At 45.4% G+C, this 27,037-nt stretch overlaps 1 protein-coding gene across 1 annotated transcript in view; it reads right to left on the bottom strand.

Moving 5' to 3' along the window:
- TBC1D4 (TBC1 domain family member 4) overlaps positions 1 to 27,037 on the bottom strand; it is a 91,077-nt gene that overhangs the window by 19,062 nt on the left and 44,978 nt on the right. The window contains exons 4-11 of the mRNA XM_015832330.1: positions 24,574 to 24,678; positions 20,606 to 20,738; positions 16,658 to 16,749; positions 16,353 to 16,463; positions 14,808 to 14,927; positions 12,962 to 13,036; positions 10,926 to 11,152; positions 4,279 to 4,428 (exon numbers count right to left, since the gene is read on the bottom strand). Coding sequence (XP_015687816.1) covers positions 4,279 to 4,428; positions 10,926 to 11,152; positions 12,962 to 13,036; positions 14,808 to 14,927; positions 16,353 to 16,463; positions 16,658 to 16,749; positions 20,606 to 20,738; positions 24,574 to 24,678 — 1,013 coding nt within the window. The remainder of the gene's footprint in view (positions 1 to 4,278; positions 4,429 to 10,925; positions 11,153 to 12,961; positions 13,037 to 14,807; positions 14,928 to 16,352; positions 16,464 to 16,657; positions 16,750 to 20,605; positions 20,739 to 24,573; positions 24,679 to 27,037) is intronic.

The raw sequence follows: 27,037 nt of genomic DNA, 5'->3' as shown, positions 1-27,037 counted from the left end.
AGAACTTTTCTGAAGGCCTTTTTCCTTTTTCCTGCTTCCTCAAGGAAAACGAAGAACATAAATAAATAGACGGTTAAACAATAAAGCGATTAACTATTGCTGAACCATTGCCATCTCTAAAAATCTGTCTCTCCTGCAGTTACAACAAGATGAAGTCCAACTATCTAGAGCAGTGTTTCTCAACCTTGGCAATTTTAAGGCACGTGGACTTCAACTCCCAGAATTCCGGGAACTGAAGTCCACATGCCTTAAAATTGTCAAGGTTGAGAAACACTGATCTAGAGGTAAAAGGTAAAAGTTTCCCCTGTCCAGGTGTGTCTGACTCATGTCCGTTTCTTAGCCGAAGTATTGTACAAAGACATTTGCTTATGTGGCCGGCAAGACTGTATGCTGAGGTGCATAGAATGCTGTTACCTTCTCACTGAAGTGGCACCCACCATGTTTCCATGAAAATAAGAGCTGGTCTTATTTATTTTTTTTGGCCTCTCAAAGAGGCAGTAGGCCTTATTTTGGGGGGATGTCTTATTTTTTCCCTGACACCTGCCTCACTTTGCGGTGGTGGCACAGACAGCCCTGTCCAGCAGGAGCCTACGTGGCTGCTGGCCCAATACTGCGGCTGCTCGCCGGCCACATGGCCCACCGTGCCATGCCCCTGCCATGAGGCGAGGCAGTTGGGGGAGGGTGTAGAGCTGCCCTAAGCGCCCCATAGGCACCCAAACACTTTTCGCCCAGAGGGAGACCAGAAGCTTCATCTGCTTGCAAATGGGGTGCTTGGAGACGGAGCGATTCGCTCCGTCTCCAAGCACCCCATTTGCAAGCAGACGAAGCTTCCGGTCTCTGTCATTTCTCTGTCCGGATGAAAAGTGTTTGGACGCCTACGGGTGCTTGGAAATGGAGTATTCCATTTTCCAATGCCCCATAGGCGCCCACACACAAAAGACTGGAATTTTTGTCTGCTTGCAAACAGGGTGCGTGGAGATGGAGCGAATCGCTCCGTTTCTAAGCGCCCGATTCCCAAATGGACCAAGCTTCCAGTTTCTCTCTGGGCGAAAAGTACATGGCGCGTCGCCTGCCTCCCCTCTACCTCCACGCTCAGACTTTCCTACGCTGCGCCAAGGTGTAGGAGGGCTGCGGCTGCTGCCGGACACCATCTGCCCCTGCACGCTCGCTGCTGCTTGTACTGGCCACGCCCACCCACCCCCAGGGCTTATTTTGGGGGTAAGGCTTATATTAGGCCCACCCCCAAAAAAATCAGGCTAGGGCTTATTTTCAGGGTGGGTCTTATTTTCAGGGAAACAGGGTATATATCTACTTGCATCTGCATGCTTTCTAATTGCTAAGTGGGCAGAAGCTGGAGCAAGGAACAGGAGCTCACCCCGTCGCCAGGAGCTCGGGTCTTGAACCCCGGCTGCCAGCTGATAAGCTCAGCATCTTTAACCACTGAGCCATCGAGCTCCCAGCAACTATCTAATAAAAGTTTAAATCTTCAACAGTCATAGAAATGATTTAACAACAATAAGGGGGGGGGACCCATAGGCATATCTCACAAGTCCTAAAAAGGTTATGAACAGCAAACTTCCAAAAAGGGAATTAGCAGTGTCCACAGTTTGGCTTTAAATGACCCCTGAAGCTATAATTCAAACAAGCATTCAGATAGGCTCTTCTGGAAGTTAAATATGTTTACAGTTTAATCATTCTCATTTTTCCTCCAGCAGTACAAAAAAAAAAAGTCTTAATAGTTTTTAGCATAATGCAAAACATTCCTTCCCTTGGGAGCTTGGATCATTTTTTATTTTATTTTATTTATTTTTTTTTAAAAATCGGTATTAAGTAAAACAGCAAAACCATTAATGCATTATGATAGTAATTACTTCCAAACATCATTTTCTTTGAATACCAGACGGCTCAACGTTATCCTTAAGTAAGTGTGTAAGAGGCCCAAGGAATTTCCAAAGAATTAGCCCACGATGAAACCCTGCTTTTATTTCAGACAGCGGTGAAACTCTGTTAAGAGTATGTATTCATACTTGTCTACACTCAAAGGGGGAAATTTTACAGAACTTCGCTATCCAACATATATAATACTTACAAAGCTACTTCCTTCTTCCCATTTTATGAACCACACTGAGCTTCTCCCAAAACAAAGAGGTCTTTCCTACCACCCTCCATAGACCTTTGCCGCAACATTCCACGCCCGTCGCCCAAAATGATGTTGTCACAATTTTTCCTGTGTGTAACAGGAATGCTTCTGGTTTGATCCAGCTGACCCGAGAGAAATGTTTATGCTGATGCTCGGCATTAATATTTGCATTTGCTTTCAGTTCAACTTCTCTTTTCCTTGGAAGAAACGTATTAGCTTAAGGCATCCAGCCCGTGCTTTAGTCTGCACTCCTTGAAAGAGAACCAAAACACGCGCATGCACTGGAGAAAAACAGCATGCAAGCTGCCTGCTTCTCCCTGAAATCTGCAGAAACCTTTTTAATGTTCTAGAGTCTAGACCAGGGGTAGTCAACCTTGGCTCTTTTATGACTTGTGGACTTCAACTCCCAGAATTCCTGAGTCAGAGTGGCTGGTTCAGGAATTCTGGGTATTGAAGTCCACAAGTCATAAAAGAGCCAAGGTTGCCTACCCCTGGTCTAGACCATCACAAGGAAGAAAAAAGTATGTTGGAGTGACTGCTGTGGCTCTCATCTAGATTAACCGAATAAAGAGGTCTTACGTCTTCATTTAGATTAAAGGGCACTGGTAAGTCCCAATTCAAGAGAAAGTAGATCCAGATATGTTAAAACAATTTTAATTGTATGGAATTTATAGGAAGTCAAAAATGTTTAATACAATGGTTGGATACTGACCAAAGAGAGAAGCAACCTGGAAGTAAGGAGAAACTTCATAAGAGTGAGGACAATTAACCAGTGGAGCATTTTGCCTTTCAGAAATCGTGGGCGCTCCATCACTGGAGGTTTTTAAGAAGAGACTAAGACAGTCACTTGTCTGAAATGGTATAGGGTCTCCAGCATGAGCAGGAGGGTTGGACTAGATGACCTCTAAGGTCCCTTCCAGCTCAATTCTATTCTAAGGTGAATCACAAAGTTAGAGATGAGCTTACATCTAAATCATAAACCAACGAGGCAGATTGAATGTCTACATCTTCCTTTCTTGTTCCCTAAACTTCAATGTTGACACCATAAAAGTCCCTCCACAGCCCAGGAATTACACAGAAGCATAAAAACCAGAGAGGTGGACTCTGGAAATAGCTCGGAGTGCCATGAACCACGAGATGGGCAGCAAATAATTTTAATTCAATTAACTTAATTTAACAGCTGGGTTCATCAGCAACCAGACAATCAAGCCACACTTTTAAAGAAGATTGGGGGCATCACCCTCCACCCCCCCACCCCACCTTCCAAATCAAAACATGCCTGAGACCTCCCACTGTGTCCTGCGTGAAGCTTAGCTGGCTGATTAAAAAGTGCACTGTGAAAATGAGACACTCGGCCCAGAGCGCACACCCACAGGTGGCTGCAGATGGCTGAAAATTGTGCTATTTGCAGGGTTATAAAACATGCCAAGATTCATCACGGTTCGCCACACAGCAAAAATGTAGAAATGCTCATTAGTAGAGGGACCACACGAAAAAAGATCAACATTGCCGGTGCTTCCCGTACCCCCAAAAAACTCTGAAGGGTAAACACGTCTATATTAACCAGCCATAATGGAAACCGAAGCTGTTATATTAAAAATAATAATAATAAAATATTTTTTCAAGGTCAGGCAAGTTTTACAAACTCGGGTAAGTTTATCTTCACTATTGAGCATCAGGTGCCCAAATTGGTTGTGGAACGACTGTCAGGAGATCCTGCCAAATTGTCTGTCCTGACCCCAAACCCCAAAAGGATCGGGAAAAAAAATATCCTTCCACACCCTTCCATAGGACGAGAGAGTAGACAAAAAGAGACCTATGAGAAAGCCACAGAGACTTACAGGGTGGCTTTTAAAAAGAATACGGGTTTACAATCAGAGTAACGTTAGGAAGGACCCTGACACGTCTCTCTCTCTCTCTCTCTGGGTTGGCAATGTTGATGTGACCCAAAACGGCATCAGCGTTGACGAGTGGGGCCACGTTAAGCCCATCCTCTGCCTGCAGCTTGGAAGACATGTGTCCGCAGAGTGCATCAGGCAAGGATGCTCATGAGATGCTTCCTAAGCAGCCGGTGAGGCTCTGGCAAGCCAGATGGGTGGAAATGCAGCAGAGCAGGCGGGCAGGAATAGCGCTCTCACCTCCTGGTGGGATCACCTTCGGGCGGAGAAGCCGGCTTCCCAGAACTCTGGTACAAGCTTTTCAGGAAAGAAGGGGCAGAGAAAGAAGAAGGGAGGCTGGGAGGCACCGAAGACTCACTCTCACTGCGGGTACGTCGGGCAACTGCCAGCCTGGCAGCAGGCAATGAGAAAAAGGAGAGCCGTAAGTTCTAGTCCAGCGTTTAAGAGAGGCCCAACCGCTCATCTACGTCCACTGCACAAAAGGGCAGAGTTAAGCCGAGTGTCAACTGGGCATTGTCACCAAAACAGCATGCAAATGGGGTTCCAGGGCAACTCTCCATAGTCAACTCACTGCAGCCAACACGCCGTGGCCAACTTGCCACGGGACAACTCGCTGCCACGGGACAATGCAACAGTGTATTGTTTCTTTTAGTTACTTTTAACGTTGGCGACCACATTTTCATCGAAATTATTGCAACTCTTGTATTTCTAGGGTTGACTTTATTTCATTATTATTAGCCACGGTTCCGTTGAAATTAATTTAACTTTTCTGTTTATAAAGGAGCTGAAATGAGGAGCGGGGGTGTTTCTTTGGTACTCTCTGAGCTTGGTTGTTTTCTTGCGGACGTTTCATTACCCAAACTAGATAACGTCATCAGTGCATTGCTGGGAAATGAAACGTCTTGCAAGAAAACGAGTAAGCTCAGAGAGCACCCGGGACCCCTCACTTTTGTAGTTGTTGAATTGTCCTGAGGCAAGTTGTCCTGGGGTGAGTTGGCCACGGCAAGTTGCCCTGGCGAGTTGTCCCATCCTGTGCAAATGAGCTGAGCTGGGGATATGAGAGTTTACTAAACTGAAGAGGATGGGTGCCACACCGGAACGCAGCCAGGGGGTTAAATCTAAGTTTGGTCCTCAAGTAGAATGGGAGTCAGTGGATGACTTCCTTCACGGATAGCTTTCCCTCAGCAGAATGGGTTATCAAATAAATGGTCCCTGGAATGTGAGGCTGTGGCCAAAAATGCGGGCTGAACCCCTAAACCAGGGGTAGGCAACCTTGGCTCTTTTATGACTTGTGGACTTCAACTCCCAGAATTCCTGAGCCAGCCATGCTGAGGGGAAAGGGAGAGGTTTCCAAGCTGAGCCATGCTGGCTCAGGAATTCTGGGAGTTGAAGTCCATGAGTCATAAAAGAGCCAAGGTTGCCTAACTCTGCACTAAACCCTCTTTTGGGGAGACTGCCTCACAATGAATGGAGGACCCGTAACTGACTGCCCTTCCCTCACATGCGTGTGATCTTCAGGCCCTCGCCTTTAAATTACAAGCAAAGTCACTACCTGCTGGATCAGCGGCCCCCAACCTTTTGGGGCACCAAGGACCAGTTTTGTGGAGAGAGGTTTTTCTGTGGATCGGATGGGGTGTGTTTTTTTGTGCTGCCTGCATCCTGTGGATGGGGCTTCTCTTGTTTGTGCAGACTGGTTTCTGGCAAGCTGCAGACCACTGCCAGTCCAGAGACCGGGGGTTGGGCCCCCCTGTGCTAGATCAGAGGTCCCCAACCTTTTGGGCATCAGGGACCGGTTCTGTGGAGAAAAGTTTTTCCTCGGACCAGAGAGTGCGTAGTTTTGTGTGCTGCCTGCATCCCACAGATGGGGCTTTGCTTGTGTGGACCAGTTGCTGGCATGCCACGGCCCGGTGTCGATTCACGGACTGAGGGTTGGGGACCCCGTGCTAGATGACACATTTTACAGTGATTTATGCACACACTCACACACCTGCGTTTCCAGGTATTGTGCAGAGCCTGCTTTGAATCAAACCAATCATGTTTTAGGATCCAATCTGGGTCGGTCACCAGGACCAGAGGTTTAGTCTTCTGAACTTTTGGACTCGTTGCTGAAGACCATGCTCGGGGAACTTCTCTCTAGCACACTCTGCTAGTGACAAGCTCCTTGAAGATGGGCTCTAGCACTAATCCGAAAGCTCGGAAGACTAAACTTCCGATCCCGGTGACCAACCCAGATTGGATCCTAAAACTTTATCCTGGGAGACGTATAGCTGCCTTCATTCGCAATAATATTTTGTTGGGGGTTGGGTGGAGGTTGTGGCGTTGTTTTGTTTGCAATGTGCAAGAGAGAGAGAGAATGTACAACAGTCAGTCACTTTCTGCAGGGTGATCCAATTCTAGGCATTATTTACACAATTCCACGGAATAAATATACACCCGTCAGGGTTTTTCTGAGGATGGGGGCAGCAGATTTATTTCCACTTTTAAAATGGAGAACAAGGTCTGGGGCGTTTTTTCTTAGCCCCAGCTGCTAACCAATTCTTGGAAGGAACTGTTTCCGTGCCAGATAAACAAGCACGTGGAAAAGCAACATCTGGCAAGGGAAATTGCTGCTCTAATTAGGAAAACTGGCTGAGCAAGCAAGAGCCCAAGCTTTGCCATGACAAAGACAAAGAAAGAAATGCTGGGCTGTTGGACTAACCACTGTTATTGCTCAGGTTTCCTGTTGTGCTGCAAGGTTACAGCCTGAGCTGGAGGAAAATACTAAAAAAAAGAAAGAAAGAAAGCAGAGAGGCAAGACACTTACAAAGCGATCGCATGTCAAACAAACTGATTTCTCAACTGTTCTGAAAAACAAGAGTTCAGAAGAAATGAAACCTGCAGTTTGCCTAAAGTTCTTATTCCCTTAGAATTAGGTAGGGTGTAATTTGGCAAATCTAGACAGCATACTAAAAAGCAGAGACATCACCCTGCCAACAAAAGTGTGTATAGTCAAGGCCATGATTTTCCCAGTTGCAATGTATGGCTGTGAAAGTTGGACCATAAGAAAGGCCGAGTGCCAAAGAATGGAGGCCTTTGAACTCTGGTGCTGGAGAAGACTCCTGCGAGTCCCCTGGACTGCAAGGCGAGCAAACCGGTCAGTCCTAGAGGAGATCAAACCTGACTGCTCTTTTGAAGGCCAGATCCTGAAGTTGAAACTCAAGTACTTTGGCCACCTTATGAGAAGGAAGGACTCACGGGAGAAGAGCCTAATGCTGGGAAAGATTGAGGGCAAGAGAAGAAGGGGACGACAGGGAATGAGGTGGCTGGATGGAGTCACTGAAGCAGTTGGCGTGAGCTTAAATGGACTCCAGAAGATGGTAGAGGACAGGAAGGCCTGGAGGAATGTTGTCCATGGGGTCGCGATGGGTCAGACACGACTTCGCAACTAACAACAACAATTTGGAAAGAAATGGCTATCAGAGAAGGAATCCAAGAATGCTTCTTCTGACTGAAGTTGCGAGGAATGAACCAGCTAGGCCCAGCACCTGGACTTTCAGAATGGCTTAATTTTGCCCTTGGCCATGAGTGGCTATGATAGCCACTTTCGCAGAGGAAAAAAAGTAAATTGGATGAGGCTGCTGGTGCAGAAATGCCCAGGAAATGGTTAAAAATAAGGGAGGAAGAGGCCCAGGTTAGGGATGCTCCCTCATCAATTCCCTTGAGCTGTTTATCACCGTTCAAGGACACAGCAAACCAGTTTTCTGAAGCAATAGTCCCAGGCAGATCTGGATCTGTTTGGTCAATTCCTTCTGCCTCCTGTCCCAAAGGTGCTTTTCCAACAGGCAACTGGGCTTTCTTCGTTTTTTTCCTTTGAAAACGTTTCATTTTCTCATCCAAGAAGCTTCCTCAATTCAGTTCAGTGAAGTTAACTGAAGAAGATTCTTGGATGATAATAGCAATAGCGCTTAGACTTATATACCGCTTCACGGTGCTTTTACAGCCCTCTCCAAGCAGTTTATAGAGTCAGCGTCTTGCCCCCAACAATCTGGGTTCTCCTTTTACCGACCTCAGAAGTATGGAAGGCTGAGTCAACCTTGAGGCCTGTCCAGATTGAACTCCTGGCAGTGAGCAGTGAGTTAGTCTGCAATACTGCATTCTCACCACTGCGCCACCACGGCTAAAGTGAAATGTTTTTAAAGAAAAAAAAACCCAAGAAAGTCCAGTTGCCTTTTGGAAAAGCACCTTTGGGACAACCATGACGTGGATGATCATCTAATTTGCAGATGACACTAAGCTGGCAGGAATAGCCAACACCCCAGAAGACAAGCTCAGGATCCAAAAAGTTCTTGACAGACTTGAACAATGGGCCCTATCCAACAACGTGAAATTTAATGTGGAGAAAAGCAAGGTTTGACACCTGGGCAGGAAAAACCAAAGGTATAAGTACAGATTAGGCGAAACCTGGCTCAAAAACAGTAACTGTGAGAGGGACCTTGGAGTCCTAGTGGACGATCACTTAAATATGAGCCAGCAGTGTGTGACAGCAGCCAAAAAAGCTAATACAATCCTTGGTGGAATAAACACAGGGATAGAATCAAAATGACACGAAGTATAAGCACTGCTTTAAAAATCCTTAATAAGACCACACCTGGAATAATGCATCCAGTTTTGGTCACCACATTATAAAAAAAATGTTGAGACTTTGGAAAAAGTGCAGAGAAGAACAACTATGATGACTAAGGGCCTGGAGACTAAAACTTGTGAAAAACGGTTACAGGAATTGGGTATGGCCAGTCTAGAGAAGACAAGGAATAGGGGTCACATGATAGCAGTATTCCAGTATTTGAGGGGATGCCACAAAGAAGAGGAGGGTCAACCTATTTTCCAAAGCACCAGAAGGCAGGACAAGAAACAATGGATAGAAACTAATCAAGGAGAGAAGCGACTTGGAATTAAGGAGAAACTTCCTAAGAGTGAGGACAATTTACCAGTGGAACAGCTTGCCTTCAGAAGTTGTAGGTGCTTCATCACTAGAGGTTTTTAAGAAGAGACTGGACAGCCACCTATCTGAAATAGTATGGGATCTCCTACTTGAGCAGGGGGTTGGGCTAGAAGATCTTCAACATCCCTTTTAGCTCTATTCTGATTGATTGAGAATCTCCACAGACACTTCTACCTCCTGAAAGCCATGTAGCATCTAATTCCCAAGCTCCCTGTGTACTGTTTCCTATCCCTGCCCAAACCTGGGCAGATATTTCAGCCTGACAAGGGAGGAGATTCTGCATTTTAGGGATAAACCCACTTTTTGATACTAAGGGTTTGTGACCTCTTGAGGTCTTAAGAGTTAAATATCCTAAATGTCCCGGTTTTGGGCTGACAAAGCCCTGAAGGACTCTTTGTCCTCAGAAATGGGTCCCATTGAAAGCAATAAGGGAGACTACAATGCCACAAGAGTCTTTGCATACACAGAGTCAACTCCTCTGGGTTTTGTGAAAGCCAGAGGGTGTGTCAACCAGGCAGGGATTAAACTCCCACCGTATCTCCTCACACAGAGCAGTGTTTGAAGGTGTTCAAAAGTTGCCGCTGCAATCTGACAAAAAAAACCCTTTTTTTCCAAAATGATTCAGCCCTAGCTGGCTTCTCATTCATTTCAGACCGGTCTGAAATCCTGAGAATAATGTTTTAATCCCCGCCATTTGGGACTGATTAGGGGGAGGACAATTGGGCTTTACAAGATCTCTCTTTTCTCTTCCCCTTTCTTTTTTTCGGACTTTCAACTTCTGAATGTTGGCCTGCTAAAAATGTTGATCATAAACCTTGAACAACTGGACTGATCCAAGTTTTGCTCCTAATTTTCTTTTGCTTAGGATGGATTCGTGCTTCAAATTATTTTCTTCTTAAAATAGCACCAGTAGACCGTAAACGCTCCTTTCCCCTTTTAACACTGAAGCAGTTTTGGAGGAATGGGGGGGGGGGGGAGACCCTGTTTTATTTATACAAAGCAGAATTCAATTCAAGTCTGGATTGAAGCTACACAATTTCAAGCAAAACAAGCATCTTTGGAAAATGTTCCCTTGCTTTCTCTAAATTTTTTTCAGGGCTGAGATTTAAATCTGTAGAATCTTGGAAATGGCTATTTTAAACTAAAGACACCTGTCTAGGTGCACAGGATAAATGACAATTTTGTAGTCCCAAAGCTGCTTTTTCAAAAAGGCAATTGGACTTCCTTGTTTTTCTTTGATGACGTTTTGCTTCTTATCCAAGAAGTTTCTCAGGTGACCTTGAGGAGATAGACAAACCTCCAAATGGCCTCAAGGACTCTCTAAAACAGTGTTTCTCAACCTTGACAATTTTAAGGCATGTGGACCTCAACTCCCAGAATTCCACAGCCAGCATTGCTGGCTGTGGAATTCTGAGAGTTGAAGTCCACATGCCTTAAAATTGTCAGGGTTGAGAAACACTGCTCTAAAAGAAGGCAAATGACCAGCTGTCTGCAAGGAGTATAAATCCTTCCATTCCCCACCATCCAGTCAGAGCTGAAGAAAATTTTTGGATGAGAAGCGAAACGTCTTCAAAGAAAAACAAAGAAAAAGCAACTTTGGGACCAGCGTCCCCTGGATGACCGAGATTCTCCACAGATAATTTTGTACCTTCATTTTTATAGGGACTAAAATGTATCTCTGTCAAGAAACCTGTTAAAGAGTTGAGGCGATAGGCATTATTTTCATTATTATTTGAAGCGTACACCGCTACGTAAAATACGCTGCAACTGTCCCATCCCAGCTTCAGGCCATCTGCATGTCTGAAGGCAGTCCTGGATCTCAGGAGGCCTCCCCAGATGGGCATCCAGCCAGCATCTCCTCTGAAGAAAGCCACTTGCCCCCCCTCCCACCCCCAGCCCAACTCACCTGCTCTGTTCAGTTGAGTTCTGCCTCAGGAGGGGCGACCGGACGCTTTGAGACCGTCCATCCTGGAAAGTGATCCTCTTCTTGGAAGCGGAGGGCGGGTGGCTAAATGTGTGGGCGCGTCTCCTGAACTGGGGAGAATCGGAGTCCTCTTCGGGAAAGGGGTGCCCAGCCAAGGCGACGGGAGATGCCGGCGGCGTGGAGGGTGGGGAGTCCCCGGAGGAGCAGTCCTAGAAGCCACAGACACGGATGAGGCGCTCTCCTGATGACCCACACCTTCTACGCACCTCCCAGGCCAAAAAAGAGAGGTGACTTTCCCCGCACAAAGACAGGCGCGCCTTGCAGCTTAAGAACCAAATGTGTAAAATCCCACTTTGCTGGCGGAAGGGAGAACACAGTCGGTCCACCTTCGACGTAGCCCCAGGGAGTCCAAACGCTACTAGAGGACCATCTGGAGAGGGAGGAAGAAGAGGAGGAAGCGAGCCAGAAGCCCACCGCCTCACCAAAGCTGGCCCCTTGGCCCGGTTCCTGGATCTGGGGCCGACAGGATTTCCCTGCCTTGTCCAAGCTGCATCTGTTATGAGCTCCACTTTGGATAACCCGACAGAATAATTGAAAACCACACAAACAGCCCTTTATATCCCGGGGAAGGGAAGGGGGGGAACGATCTCTATTGTAGGAGTGACAGGGAGAGCATTTAAACAGGAAATAAGCGGAAAAGGTACTATTCACACCCTGCTTAGCCCAAGAAGACCCTCCCTCCAGGGACAACGCTCAGATGCTCCCCATGCTGGCAGAGACAGGAGAAAATTTTTCTGCTTATGCAAAGAAAGTCCGGGGTATTTATTATTTCCTTTTCTCTCAGTTGTTCTCTTTTAACGTTGAAATTTAAAAAAAACCACAGGTAGTCCTTGACTTACGATCGTAACCCAGCCCAAACTTTCCCTTGCTAAGACAGACAGTGGTTCAGTGGGTTTTGCCCCATTTTACGACTTTCCTTGCCACTGTCGTTAAGTGAACCGCTGCGGTTATTAAGATAGTAACAAGGTGGTTAAGTGAATCTGGCTCTCCCCCCATTGACTTTGCTTGGCAGAAGGTCACAAGAGGGGAATCACGTGACCCCGGGACGCTGCCACCGTCATAAATATGAGTCCGTGGCTAAGCGTCCGAATTTTGATCACGTGGCCCTGGGGACGTTGCCACGGTCGTTAACTGTGAAGAATGATCATGAGGCACTTTTTTCACTGCCGCTGTAATTTCAAAAGGTCACTAAGTGGGTAAGTGTAAATTGAGAACTACCTGTAATAAAAACAAGGAAGACGGCGCCTTTGATTCTTCTGCAATGGGTTCTACCCTAGGCACTTCCTCCCATTTAGAGGAACAGAATAGAATTAAAAACTTTACTGTCACTTTAAATGTGCACTAATCAGCACACATTAAAATGAAATTTTCTTGCATTCACCTCAAAAAAATACCATTGTGCATATACCCCACATACACACACATATATGACACTGAGAAACATCACAGTCTAGTTTGAATGTATACATATATATGGCAAGGGGGGGGAAGAATCCTGCGAATTTACAAGACAGATGCAGTAAGGAACAAAGCTTTTTCAGAATCTAGTTGTTCTGCTATAAATACTTCGAAACCTCCTCCCGGAGGGGAGCAACAGAAACAGACCGTGAAGTGGGTGCGTAGGGTCTCTAACAATGCTTTGAGCTCTTAGCACTTACAAGCAGTATCCTGAATCACAGGAAGTAAGCTTCCTATAATCTTCTCAGCTGTCCTTACCACTCTCTGTGTGGACCTTCTGTCTGAGGCACTGCTCAACCCAAAGATGGATGCAGTTTTGTTAAAATGCTCTCAGTTGTGCCTCTGTAAAAAATGGCCAGGACAGAAGGAGAAAGATGTGCTCTCCTCATCCGGATGGCGGGAATGGAAACGCTGGTTTGCACGCTTTACAAGTGAGCAAATCAGATTGTTAGTGATCTGCACTCCCAGGTACTTAATACTATTGACTATTTGGTACTTACTTTGTCAGAAGTGAGATGGTTGCACCTTTCAAAGCTCTCCGTGCTCCCCAGGCGACCACGCCTGCGACTGGCCCCCTGCAAGACACAAGACACTGCTTGGTGTCATCTATTTCCTGCCTCGGTGGCTCCTGTGCTGACAGGAAGGCCCTCGTGAGCCAGTTTGGTCTAGTGCAGGGGTAGGCAACACCTTGGCTCTTTTATGACTCGTGGACTTCAACTCCCAGAATTCCTGAGCCAGTATGGGTCAGCATGAAAACCTCTCCCTTTCCCCTCAGCATGGCTGGCTCAGGAATTCTGGGAGTTAAAGTCCACGAGTCATAAAAGAGACAAGGTTGCCTACCCCTGGTCTAGTGGTTAAGGCACTAGCCTAGAAATCGGCAGACGGTGAGTTCAAGTCCTGCCTTAGCTATGAAAATCAGCGGGGTGACCTTGGGCCAGTAACCCTCTCTCAGCCTAGCCCACATCACAGGGCTGTTGTGGGGGAAAATAGGAAGAGGAAGGCATGTTTGTATATGTTTGCCACCTTGAGTTATTTGTAAAACTAGTAAAGGCGAGATACAAATAAATAAATAAGTACATTCCTCAAAACAACCCCAAACGGGGCAGTGATGTCAGCTGGCAGTCCTGGGGCCCCTTGTAAAGGCTGACTTTTCATAAGTCCGGAGAGTCTCCCTTCCAGAAGATCTATTTAAAAGCAAACAGTCACACCACCTGATGTACAACCTTGGGGGAAAGTACCTTTTCACAGAACTGTATGCCGTGCCAAATCGTGCCCTTTCAGTGTCAAACACTGCCATAATGAATAATAACAGAGTAACAGAGTTGGAAGGGACCTTGGAGGTCTTCTAGTCCAACCCCCTGCACAAGCAGGAGACCCTATAGCAGTTGTGGCGAACCTATGGCACGGGTGCCAGAGGCGGCACTCAGAGCCCTCTCTGTGGGCACGCGCACCGTCGCCCCAGTCCTAAGCCTTCAGCTGGGTTTTATAAAATCTTTTCGCTTTAGGCCTCCGCCGCCATGTGCAAAAAAAAAAAAAAAAAGGTTCAATAAGTCAATTTCAACTTCTCACGGGAAAAAAAAGCTCTTGCAAAGTTGGAATTGATTGATTGAACTTTTTAATCCCACCCAGTCTGCCATTACCACCGCAGCCACGCCCACCCAATGAGCCATGCCCAGCCAATTGGCCACGCCCACCCAATGGGCCACACCCAGCCAGCACTCGACGATGCATAAATGGGTTTTGGGTTGCAATTTGGGCACTCAGTCTCTAAAAGGTTCGCCATCACTTCCCTATAGCATTCTGGACAAATGGCTGTCTAGTCACTTCTTAAAAAGCTCCAGTGTTGGAACACACACAACTTCTGGTGGCAAGCTGTTCTACTGATTAATTGTTCTCACTGTCAGGAAGTTTCTCCTTAGTTCTAGTTTGCATCTCTCCTTGATTAGTCTCCATCCACTGTTTGCTTGCCTTGCCTTGTGCTGCTTTGGAGAATAGACTGACCCTCTCTTCTTTGTGGCAGCCCCTATTGGAAGACTGCTATCACGTCTCCCCGAGTCCTTCTTTTCACTAGACCAGGCACACCCAATTCCTGCAACCGTTTTTTAAAGCTAAATTCTGAGTTAGCAAAATTAAAGCCAAATTCTGAAGGAGTGCTTTCGAAGGGAAGTGAGCAGTTTGAAAATAGTAGCTTCGGAGAGAACAGAGCAATTCACAATTTTTGTGGGACGCTGTGAGAAAGGTACCTCGTCTGCTTCCTCGCCACCCACCAAGGAACTTAATTTGACAGAGAAAACGGTTTAAAATGACTTTATCAGCCACCTACTCCCTCCGAGCAGTTTATCTCACCCTGGAGAAGATGTTTTCGAGAGAGCTGGTTAAGGATTTCTTGGCTTTGTTCTTCAGGATATCCAGGGTGAATCTTCCACTACTGGTGCTGTTTTCTGGGATTGTGTTATTAGACGCGTTCTGCATGGTGAAGATAAACCATCCTATCAATGCAGGCAACTGAGGAGGTCCAAAATATGCAACTGCCAAACTGATTCCAAATAGAAAAATAATAAACACCGGAAATTGTCAGGGACAGGGGCTGGGCTGGGTTTCAGAAAAAGATAAAAGGCTGTTTTGTCCAGCTATTCCCCCCCTCCTCCCATTTCAAATTTTAAAAAGCCCCATTTTTTTGGGCAGAGTCATCCATTTAGATGCAATATCAGGTAGGCACGAATGCAGAACTGGCTTTTATTTATTTCAGCTACAGGAGGGTTCTCGACTTCAGACCGAAATTCGGACTGGAATTTTCCTGGTAGGTCTTTGCAATCAAATCGCTCCCTAATTTCTGACCATTTTTTTACAACAGCTGTTAAGTGTGAATCATTTCTTCCAAATGGGGGGGCGGTTTGGCTCAAAACTGGCAAAGGAAATTACAAATGGCAATCACCGGGCTATACCATTGGTCGTATTTGAGCCCAAAACTTCTGTTGTTAAGTGAAACATTGGTAAACTGAGTTTTGCCCCGCTTTACGACCTTTCTTGCCACATTTGTTAAGTAAATCACTGCAGTTGTTAAGTTAGTAACATGGTTGTTAAGTGAATCTGGCTTCCCCACTGACTTTGCTTGTCAGGAGGTCGCAAAAGGAGATCACAGGACCCCGGGATGCTGATGCAACAGTCATAAGTATGAGCCAGTTGCCAAGCATCTGAATTTTGGGGATGCTGCAAGGGTCGTAAGTGTGAATAATGGCCATAAGTCACTTTTTTTCGGTGTCGTCGTAACTTGGAAAGGTCACTCAACGAACTATTGTAAGTCGAGGACCACCTGCATTTAGCCCCAGTGTAACTTTGGTTGCTGAGCTAATGTTCGTAAGTTGAACTCAATTTAAACCAAATCTGGCTGGGACAGAGGAAGGCTTTCTAGGCTCAAGGAAATCTAGTCCTCGCTCCCTTAAGGATCCCAGCAGCAAAATTACCCCAGAAGGACAGTGCTAGTCTCTGCCCACCAAAATTCTATCTGGATCCTTCCTGCATCATCTGTTTTCAGATAAGTCTCCTAAGAAGCAGGAAGGGAACTGTTAGGAGGATAGGGATAGGGATAGGGATAGGGATAAAGGATAAGGATAAGGATGGAGTGGAACGGAACAGAACGGAACAGAACAGAACAGAATAGAATAGGAATAACATAGAACATCATAGCATAGCACAGAATAGACAATATGGAATAGAATAGAATAGAATAGAATAGAACAATAACTTTATTGCCACTTTAAATGTACACTAATCAGCATACATTAAAAATGAGATTCCGTGGCATACATGGAATGTAATTCCTGTGAACGGAATGGCTGAAGGAGGAGTCCCAGGGCCTCTTTTGAAGCTCCTAAGAAGGAGGAAGCTCACCATCGGGGCCTCGTCAACGTGAATGTGGGTCTTTTGCTTCGCCTCACACAAGTGGCGTAGATGGAAAATCAGCAGCTCGTTTTCTTCCTGGTCACTCACCGGCTTCATTTTCTGCCAGGGGAGGAAAGAAGCAAAGATTTTTGAGGACCACCTAGCTCCGATTTGCAGCCAGGTGCATCAGTGTTTCAAAAGGAATTTGCTACCTGACATGCGCTTCTGATTCCGGGAGGCTTCGCAGCTCACAGAGAGGCAGAGACCAACCCTTGGGCCATATCTGAGGGTGTGTGTGTGTGTGTGTTTATTACCTGAACACGCTCAAAGATGTCAGCCTGTTCGTTGTCACTGAGAGAAGACAGGTGCCTCTGAATCACGAGCTTGGCTCTCGGTGGATAAAGTCCTTCAAAGGGAAAAAGAGAGAGGCCGTTGAGCCTCAGAGAGCTTTACTCATTGGAAAGCCCTCCCAGCCACTTCTCTGAAGCCAGAAAGAGAGGATTCAGCTAAAGTGTGACTGCTGAAATCCACACAGCCTCTGCCAAAGCCCCAATGCCCACCCGTGCCCTCGCCACCCAGATGCCTGGCACCCCTTTGAGCCGAGAGAGACCTTCATCTCCCAACTTGAACATTGAAGCTCTCTGGCTAGAGTTTTGCATCTCCTTGCCGCACACAGGGTGGCTTGTTGCGAGCTTCCCCCCCCAGCCCTCTCCCCTTTCTCCTTAGGTTGAGATTTGGCTACCAACAAAAGCAATTTGCAAAGTCTGGGGATCATGAAGGAGGTGGGCGTTGCCCTAAGCAGCGTGGCACCTCCACTCCCAAAGGAGGGATTGGGGAGAAGGTGGGTGGGAGCAACACACTGAGATATCTCTGCAGTCTTGATCATCAACCCTGGAAGCGAAGGGCCTCTGCTGGCAGAAGACCACCCAGAAGACCCCACCCCACAGACATTCCATTTTTTTTTTATAACAAGTGTTATTAATTTTTCAATTTTACATCCAAGTATTTAGGAAGCAGTGTGGCGATAGGGTAACCAATAGTCCAATAACAAAATCTTTCGTGCATATCTCACGAAAGGTATTTTATTAGTAAACGAGGAGCTATTAGGACGAGAAATAGAATATACCTGTGAAACAAAGTAAGAATGTAACTTTCCAAATAATATGTGTATTTTAGACACGATAATTACTTCGTAATGAAATTAGGGAAATTTGGGTTACCCGAAGTTTAAATATTATGGTTATTAAAGGCTAAATTGGAACACGGTAATTGGAATTACCGTAAGTAAAACTTAAAAGCAGGACTTGGATATGTGTAAGTAAAATTATACTGACAAATGTATTGACTGACTGAGCTATAACTAGAAAGGTATTAACTTGAATGTGATATAATAATTAAGGGAAATAGAGAGGGAACTTTTAATGAGACATTCCATTTTTTAATCTTTAAATCACCATTTTTATAAGTCCAACCAAGAGGTCTCAATCAAGAGACTAGGAAAGAATAGGGTTTTTTTTAATCAAACTATTTCCATCTAAGGGTATAACTGGACACCCAGAAGCCAAAAGCTAAACTTGCTTGTTTAGAGGCTCCATCTTGGCTAAGGTGCACTCTGAGTTTGGCTTATAAAAAAAATATCTTAACTATTTGGGGCCTACTTCAAAAATCTGGGAGAGAAGACATAGGGCTCCTCCTCAGAGTATATCTATGCTCAGAGCACCACCCAGAAGCAGATATTCTCATTCCAGTCCTTGGTTCAGAATATGAAGTTCTTTGCAACATTTGCATACAGGTGAACACAGCTGTCATCGCAACCATTATTTGACAGGGGAGCCTTTGTCCAAGTAGATTTTATGTCAAATTACACCGTACTTTAAAATACCTTTTGGCGCCAGCAACTGAAACAAGTCTTCAGAAGCATGTGAAAACTTTCTTAGATACTTTGGTATTCTCTTGCTCACAAGCTGCCATCTTTTTTAGCTTTTTTTTTTTTGTTTAAGGAAAACAATGAGGCTCCAGCTTCATATCTTTTCAAATCTAAGAAACCCTGGATTTTATTTTTTGGGAATTGAAGAGAGCTTGCCATTAGTCGGTCCCTTCTGCAAACACGGCTTATTAAAGAACAAAACATAATCCGTTTTGGTCTCTGACTCACTACAGCAGGGGTCTTCCAACTTGGCCCTTTTATGACTTGTGGACTTCAACTCCCAGAATTCCTCAGCCAGCGTGCCTGGCTGAGGAATTCTGGGAGTTGAAGTCCACAAGTCATAAAAGGGTCAAGTTTGAAGACCCTTGAACTACAGCTTTCTCTCTCTCTCTCTCAATGCTGGATTTTAACACAACCTCGATGGCTTTATGGCTTTGCCCACCAGATGGGGCTGATCACCAAATACATGCTTTCTGAAATAAAACACTGATAATCATAGGAAACAGAAATAGGTAAACATTTCTGCTCCAGCAGCAGCAGCAGCAAAATATTGTAAGACAGTCAGTTTTTATCCTTGATACCTGATACCCATCCAGGGAAAACACTTCCCATGTGACTAAAAGGCATTTCTCAAGTTGAATTAAGAGTTAGTCACACAACCTTTAGCAAAAGAAGAATGATGAAAAAAAATATCTACTCAACCCATCACCTATAAGCAAATCAGAAGGGAATGTTTTTACTCGCTCTCTAAGAGAAACCAATCAGCACACAAGGAAATTTCTGAGGACTGTTAAGAGGTAACCATTCTGTGCACACTTCACTCAGACCCAGAAGAATGTCTAGGATAATTAAACATGAGAATAAACACGAAATCACTTGCATTAAAAGGATGGCATAGCTGTATTTGGAAGACTTTCGTGGTTCTGGTCCAGAAAGCAAGCATGTCAGAACTGGAAAAGGAGAGCAAATCTTTGGGGACCTCTTAGTTGGAAAAAACAAAACAAAACAATTGCCCAGTCCTTCACCAAAATGTCAAATGAGTAGAGCAGGGGTCTTCAAACTTGGCCCTTTTATGACTTGTGGACTTCAACTCCCAGAATTCCTCAGCCAGGCACAAGTGCCTGGCTGAGGAATTCTGGGAGTTGAAGTCCACAAGTCATAAAAGGGCCAAGTTTGAAGACCCCTGGAGTAGAGAAATCTTTCAAAGAAAGTTAGGCCCTAACTCCCAGATTTGTTACTTTTCAACTTTGAAGGAAAGTTGTAAAAGCAGCTCGCAAGAATGCTGTTATTAAATTAACACAGCTAGTTAGAAGGGTCGGATGAAGCCCAGACTGAAGTAGGAGCTGGGCTAGGAAGGCCTGGCTGATCTTTCCAGAAGAGCTTCTAGGGCAGTGATGGTGAACCTTTTAGAGACAGAGTGCCCAAACTGCAACCCAAAACCCACTTATTTATCGCCGGGTGCCAGGTGGGGGTGGCCCACCGGATGGATGTGGCTGTGGTGGTCATGGCAGATTGGGTGGGTGTGGCCAAGGTGGTCGTGATCACCTCAATGTTGCTCGTGGGGAGGGACGTCTGTGGGGGCTGGGCAGGATTGGGGGAGATCCAGGGGGTCTCTGGCAGGTGGGACGGTGGGCAGGAGGCTCGTCCTGCGGGGTGAGGCGAGGCAAGGTAAGGCAGGGCGGGGGTGCCATTATCACAGGGCAAGGTGAGGCAGGGGCAGGGGCGGCTGCTGCCTGACACCATCGGCCCCCGCACAGAGGCCAACGAGCGCATGGTTGCTGAGATGCATCCGGCCATGTGGGACCTCGGCGAGTTAGCGGGCAGCTGGTTGAAGAGGGACGGTTGCCATCTCCGGGGCATGGTGCGTGTGCCCAGAGAGAGAGCTCTGAGTGCCGCCTCTGGCACACGTGCCATAGGTTCGCCACCACTGTTCTAGGGAGAGACTATCATAACCCCTTGATTGCTATAGCAGTGTGAGGCTGTTCTTCCAGATACTGAAGCCAAACATAACCAGAACTAAGGCATCCCTTCCTTTTGCTAAGAGAACAAAACATCTCTATTTTCCCTGCCTTTATGGTAGTACACACAAAGGCATCCCCATCTGTGACTGCGCTTGGGCTCTCATCATTCAAATGAGCAGCAACTGATAGGGAGGAAGACTTGGGGGCAAATGGGCTGGACCGGCAGGTGACATGGGGCAGATGGCGCTGCAAGCCTGTCCAGCCCACCTGACCCCATGAAAGTCTTCCACGGAGAGGACGGTTTGGGGGAGAGTGTACTGGACAGCCCTTGCAGTGCTTTCTTCCAGACTATGCAAGAGTTAAAACCTGGCTACCTTCAATCCTTTCGCACAGCTTGTGCAAGGAGTGCATCGGACAGGCCTCGCACAGTTTGACCTGGGTCTTGGCATTCTGCAGGGCTGCTGCCGTGCTAAAGGCTTGCTTCAGAGTCAGCATTATCTCATCCACCTAGAAAGAGAATGTCAAGATTAAACCTGGGTGTTTTTAAGACCCTGGAAGAGCTTTCCCCCCAGGTCGAGCGAGGCTCCCAAACCAGCCCCATAGAAAGGGCACAATAGAACTGGGCAACTTTTTCTGCTGCTGGGCCCGTGAAGTGGGCCGGGTTCCCGTGAATTTCAATGGAGCTTCCCATTGAAAACCAGATCACATCCAGCTTTCCAGGCATAATCTAGCCTGCAAAGAAGACCCCTCTGTCAGAGCACGGAGCTCCTTGATTGTCAGAAGCTCCATTTCTTAGTTGTTGTTGTTGTTGTTGTTTTTTATCAGTCAAACTCTTGTTGGAGGCTTTTCTGGTGTCCTGCAGATGGGAAGCAAACCCCCAGCCCAGGCGGTGTAAGATTCCCATCGCCTTCTGGCGCGAGAGGGACCTAACTTCACAAGGGTCAGAGGTTGCAAGTCACTGGCATACAGATTCAAATCCATCTCAGGCCTGAACGGTAGACGAACAGATGGGAGCTATTGAAGAAAACCCGCCCAGAGTCTGGAAGGCACGTCAACAAGACAGGAAGCTACAGGAAAAAAGCAACTTGGCGCTGAACCCTTTGACTTCTCTGAAAAGACTTGGCATTCCTCCTTCTGTTTCTCAGGGCAAACATTTGCAGAGAAAAAGGGAGAGCGGCCAGTCTTCTTTATCTGCAACCGGCAGAAGCTTGCGACAACGTTCAGAATCTGCGTAATAATATCTGCTTCTAAAACCACTCTCTGCAAGGGTTGTTAACCCATCTCTGCCTGGGACCCAAAGGGCAGAGAGTTATCTCAAGTTAGCGCTCTATCAAAACACTGTGAGTTTTGTTCTTCCAAAGTTGCTTTTCCAAAAGACAACTGGACTTTCTTAGGTTCCCCCTCCACCACCACCCCCCGGAAAACATTTGGCTTCTCATCCAAGAAGCTTCTTCACTTCAGAACTGGAATGTCTTGGATGAGAAACAGAACAATTTCAAAACCAAAAAAGGCCAGTTGCCTATTGGAAACGGACCTTTGGGACAGGCATGACCTGAACGGTTGAGAATCTCCATAGAGATATTGCGCCCAAGATGTAATAGAATAGAATTCTTTATTGGTCTATCCTGCTCTGTGGAGTAGAGAGTTGGTCTCTGATAGAAGGCCACCTGAAGAGACTAGAAGCATTTGAAATGTGGATTTACAGGCGGCTGTTAACGTATAAGCTGGGTTGACAAGATCAGAAATGAGGCGGTGATAAGCCGCCTGGGAAAGCCAAGGGAAATCATCAAAACAATTAAAAAACGAAAATTAGAATATTTCGGACATGTGATGCGACACCCAGAAAAATACGGCATGCTCCATTTAACCCTCTGGGGAAAGGTGGAAGGCAAACGAGGTCCAGGCAGAAGAAGAACATCGTGGCTTCAAAATCTAAGGGACTGGTTTGGACAAAACTCAGCAGCACTTTTTCGTGCGGCTGCTGATAAAAACAGGATCGCCAACATCCGATAACGGATATGGCCCAAGAAGAAGAATTGGTCAAGTGTGATTGGACACACGAGGAATTTGTCTCTGGCACATAAGCTCTCAGTATACATACAAACAACAAAGTGACAGGTCTGACAGATCATAGATTATAGTTACAATCATTAATCGTAAGATACAACAACAGTTCTGAATAATTGTCTGAAGCTGACTTCTGGCCCTCTGAAACTGAAACACAGGCAGCCCAGTAAGTCGCAGCCCCGACTTACGACCACAATTGAGCCCAAAATTTCCATTATTCAGCGAAACAGTTGTTAAGTGAGTTTTGCCCCATTTTACGACCTCTCTTGCCACAGTTGTTAAGTGACTCACTGCAGTGGTTAAGTTAGTAACCGGGTTGTTAAGTGAATTTGGCTTACCCTTTGACTTTGTTTTGTCAGAAGGTTGCAAAAGGGGATTGCGTGACCCCTGGGATGCTGCAACGGTCATAAGTATGAACCAGTTGCCCAGCGTCTGAATTTTTTTTTTATTTAAAGGTTTTATTGATTTTCTAATTTTACATTTAAGTATTTGAAAAGCAACATGGTGGCTGGGTTAACCGATAATACAATGACATACAGATATCTTTAATACAAATCTCAAAATAACACATTAAATATTTCCCCTCTTTTCCCCTTAGCATTTACTGTCTCATTTTTAAAATAATACAAGTCTTATTATGTCAATTAAATAAAAATAACACTCTTACATTTATCAGTAATTTTTAGCTTATACATATCCTAGTTATTTAAACATTCAGTTTTTATAGACAATCGATGTCCTAATTAGTTTTCCCAGTTTTTAAGTCCCCGTTAATATTTGAATTTAACATTTGTTGTTTATAATTTCCAGTTTTTGAGTTACCAAAATTCCCTTTATCAAATTCATCACAAAGTCTAATATTCAGGATACACATCTTATCTATTCAAACGTATTCTATTTCTCACCTTTTTACATCATCTAATTAATAATACAATATAGCATTCTTATTTTCTATTAATTTCCAAATATCTTAACCTTAGTAATCAGAATTTATTTATCTTGTTTCAACATCAAATACCTCCTCTCTTTTTCTCTTAATGTCTACTATCTCTTATCTAAAAGTAATTAAGATATATATAAGCTAAAAATCTATGGATAAATGTAATAAACATGTCTTTACTTAGCTGATATAATAAGAATTGTACTAGCCTAAATATGAAATAGTAGACATTAACAGCATCTGAATTTTGATCACATGAGCATGGGGATGCTGCAAAGGCCGTTGCTGTGAAAAACGGTCATAAGTCGCTTTTTTCAGTGCCGTTGTAACTTTGAATGGTCACTAAATGAACTGTTGTAAGTTGAGGGCTCCCTTTAAAAACTTCCACTGGGCAGTGGCTCGGTTCTGAAGGCTGTCCTAGATCCATCACTCCAGAGATAACTCCAGAGTTTCCTAGCAAGCAAGGCCATCATTCCAGTGCACTAAAACATAATCCAACTGAAATGCAAAGCTGATGTCCTGACTGCAAATATGGAGAAATGTATTTAGTGTCTCATTTAGTGTCCCAGGACATCCAGGGAGAGAGAATCACCCTTTCTAGCAACGGCTTCTTCTTTCAGTTGAGACATCCATACTTCCTGTGGTGGTTAACACCACAGCTGGAGAGGTTACAAAATGCCTCAACAGAGTCACCTTCAACGTCTACCAACTCCGCTCTGAAAATCACGGCAACAAAATCTAGAGATGAGGAGGGTCTCAAGGTCATGGCTGATCACCAGCCAAATCCAAGGCTGGAGGGATTTTAAGTGGCATTAGGAAGAACGTAGCTTCAAGGACCAGAAATAATTTTTCTGCTTGGTTCTGCACTGAAATTTGATTTGGAGTATTTTAAGGGGAATACCAGTGGAAACAGTTCAACAGATGGCATGAAGATGGTCAGAAACAAAGTCAGTGAGAAAAGACTGGGAAGTCCTGGGATGGGCAGTCTTCTCCAGGCTCTTGATGGAAGGAAGACACACAGATGGCCCAAAAAGAGACAGGATTACAGGAGGGTAAATTTCAGTTGAATTAGGAGAAACATTTCAGTTTAGTGGGTCTGATCAACCATCTTATTGTCTCATTAAAACTCTTCAGGCAGAAACTTGACAAGCATTGTGGGAGGCAGCTTAGGTATGTACAAATCTTTGACTGGTTCTGTTCCTTTCTCTGATATAAACCGGTTCCAACTGAAGAAGCATCATATGGATTCAGAAACAGAAACAACAACCCTATCTCATTTTTTCCCCCAGTTTTGTATCAAACAGACAATGCAAATTGCATTTTAAAGATTCTTACCAGAGATTCACTTGCACATTGGAAGACGTAGCAAGCATACTGGCTTATTCCAGGTTCAGTGGATTCTCGACATATAAAACCAAAATGATCGATGTGCTTTATGCCCTAGAGAGGGAAGGAATGGAGAAATGAAACAGATCACCAACATTTATTTCAAGCAAATTAAAGAAGTAGTGATTAAAGCCATTCCCCTGTCCAGTCATGTCTGACTCTAGGGCACAGTGTTCAGCTCCACTTCCCAGCCGAGGGAGCCAGCATTATCCAAAGACTTTTCTGTGTTCATGTGGCCAGCATAACTATACACCGAGGTGCACAGACTGCTGTTACCTTCCCACTGAAGCGGTACCTATTTATCTACTTGCATTTGTATGCTTTCAAACTGCTAGGCTGGCAGGAGCTGGGACAGGAATGGGAGCTCACCCAATCACACGGTACTTGGGTCTCGAACTGCCAACCTTTCAGTCAACAAGCACAGCACCTTAACTGCTAGGCCACCGTGCCCCCATTAAAGCCACTTAACCAGAATATCATCAGATCTTCTAATTTCATGAGTTCTTGTGTATTGTGGAGAGCATAGAACAGTGATGGCGAACCTTTTAGAGACCAAAACCCACTTATGCATCGCCGGGTGCCGGGTGGCGTGGCCCATTGGGTGGGCATGGCTGCGGTGGTAATGGCAGGCTGGGTGGGACTAAAAAGTTCAATCAATCAATTCCAACTTTGCAAGATTTTTTGTCCCGCGAGAAGTTGAAATTGACTGATTGATTGAACCTTTTTTTTTTGCACACAGCGGTGGAGGCCTAAAGCAAAAAGGTTTTATAAAACCCAGCTGAAGGCCTAGGCGCACGTACCCACAGAGAGGGCTCTGAGTACCACCTCTGGCACCCGTGCCATAGGTTCGCCACCACTGGTATAAAGAATGTTAGAGAAGAGGCAATGGCAGGGTAGCACAGGTGCGGCGCCTCCCTTACCACAACTACAAAAGACTTCCAGGAGAGATGTAAATTCCCAGCCCCACACATTCCTCTCCAGCAGTCTTTGTAAGTCAGAAAGTCCTTTGCTTCCTCCACATAACAGTCTTCCACCTGGTGTGGGATATTATTAAATACGTGTTTGGAGATGTCTGTGGAGATTCTTAGTCATTCTGGTCATGGTTGCCCCAAAGATGCTTTTCCACAAGGTAACTGGACTTTCTTGTTTTTCTTTGAAGATGTTTCGCTTCTCATCCAAGAAGCTTCTTCAGCTCTGACTGGATGGTAGGGAATCCTTGCAGACAGCTAGTCATTTGCATTCTTTTAGAGAGTCGTTACTGCTACCTGGAGGCTTGTCTGTGTCACCTGAGCAGCCCAAATGAGTGTGGAGCCTTCTTGGGACTGCTGAAAGGACTGTGTTGTAGACTAGAGACAGATGATATCGTATTCCTCTCCCTATGTTGAGAGAGGGCTGTTCAGTTTTGACATAGATGGCCTCTTTGATCCCTTTTTCAAACCGTGGACTTTGCTGTCTTCGAAAGAGTAGCTTTTGTCTTTTAAATGCAGATGGACTGCTGAATCTTATCCTGATGGGTTTGCTCTCCTATGTTGTGCCATGTGCTTATGAAGAGGTTGTTTTGTTTCCCCAATGTACAGATCTGCACGTGGCTCACTGCATTATACTGCATATACCACATTGCTCAGTTTGTGTCTGGGTGTTTTATCCTTTGGTTGGACAGAAAGTCTAGTTGCCTTGTGAAAAAGTATCTTTGGGACACATGACTGGAGAGTAACCCAATTTAAGAAATTAATTCCATTCATGAAAGGAGAGCTACCTCTTCGCCTTAGCTCCACACGTTTTGAGGGTGCCCCCACCCTCCCACCACTCAAAAGGCTTCAGCTTGGGGGAAAAATGTGCCTCTTTTCCCGGGAGTCAATAAATTCTGAGTAGACCTGTCCGGTGTTTCCTTCAACAGCTTGTTCTACAGGCTCTGTGGCCCAGCATAAGTGCTCAGTCGGTCCTCTGCTCGGAAGGCGCTCTGAGATGCCAGAACAACACATATCCCTTGTTTATTGTTCTCCAGAGAACAAGAAAGCATAAAGGGGGCCTTTCACGAGCCATGAGCGCTGCTTTCAGTGTTTACACTGCCTGTCAACTTGCACAGATTTTACAAATGAAGCTTCCTGTTCAAAATCAAACCAGGGCAGTGCACTTCCCCCACCTGAAACCCATTTGAAGTTGTGCTGCTATTTCAGTCTCCAAAAAAAACAGAAGAGACCCTCAAGACTTGGATGTTTCAGCAGGCAGGACTGGCCTAGGGGGTATTTTAATTGGTTTTAACAAAATTTTAATAGAGCGGCCAATTCAAATATTTATTTTTAATTATTTTAGATTTGTATTTGGTATTTATGTGGGATTGTTTTAAACTGGCTGTAAGCCGCCCTGAGTCCTCCGGGAGAAGGGCGGGGTATAAATGAAATAAATAAATAAA

The sequence above is a fragment of the Protobothrops mucrosquamatus genome, unplaced genomic scaffold (assembly GCF_001527695.2).
Source record: "Protobothrops mucrosquamatus isolate PMUCROS unplaced genomic scaffold, P.Mucros_1.0 scaffold2, whole genome shotgun sequence".
In the NCBI taxonomy this organism is placed as follows: domain Eukaryota; kingdom Metazoa; phylum Chordata; class Lepidosauria; order Squamata; family Viperidae; genus Protobothrops; species Protobothrops mucrosquamatus.
This window is presented reverse-complemented; position numbering and strand designations above follow the sequence as displayed.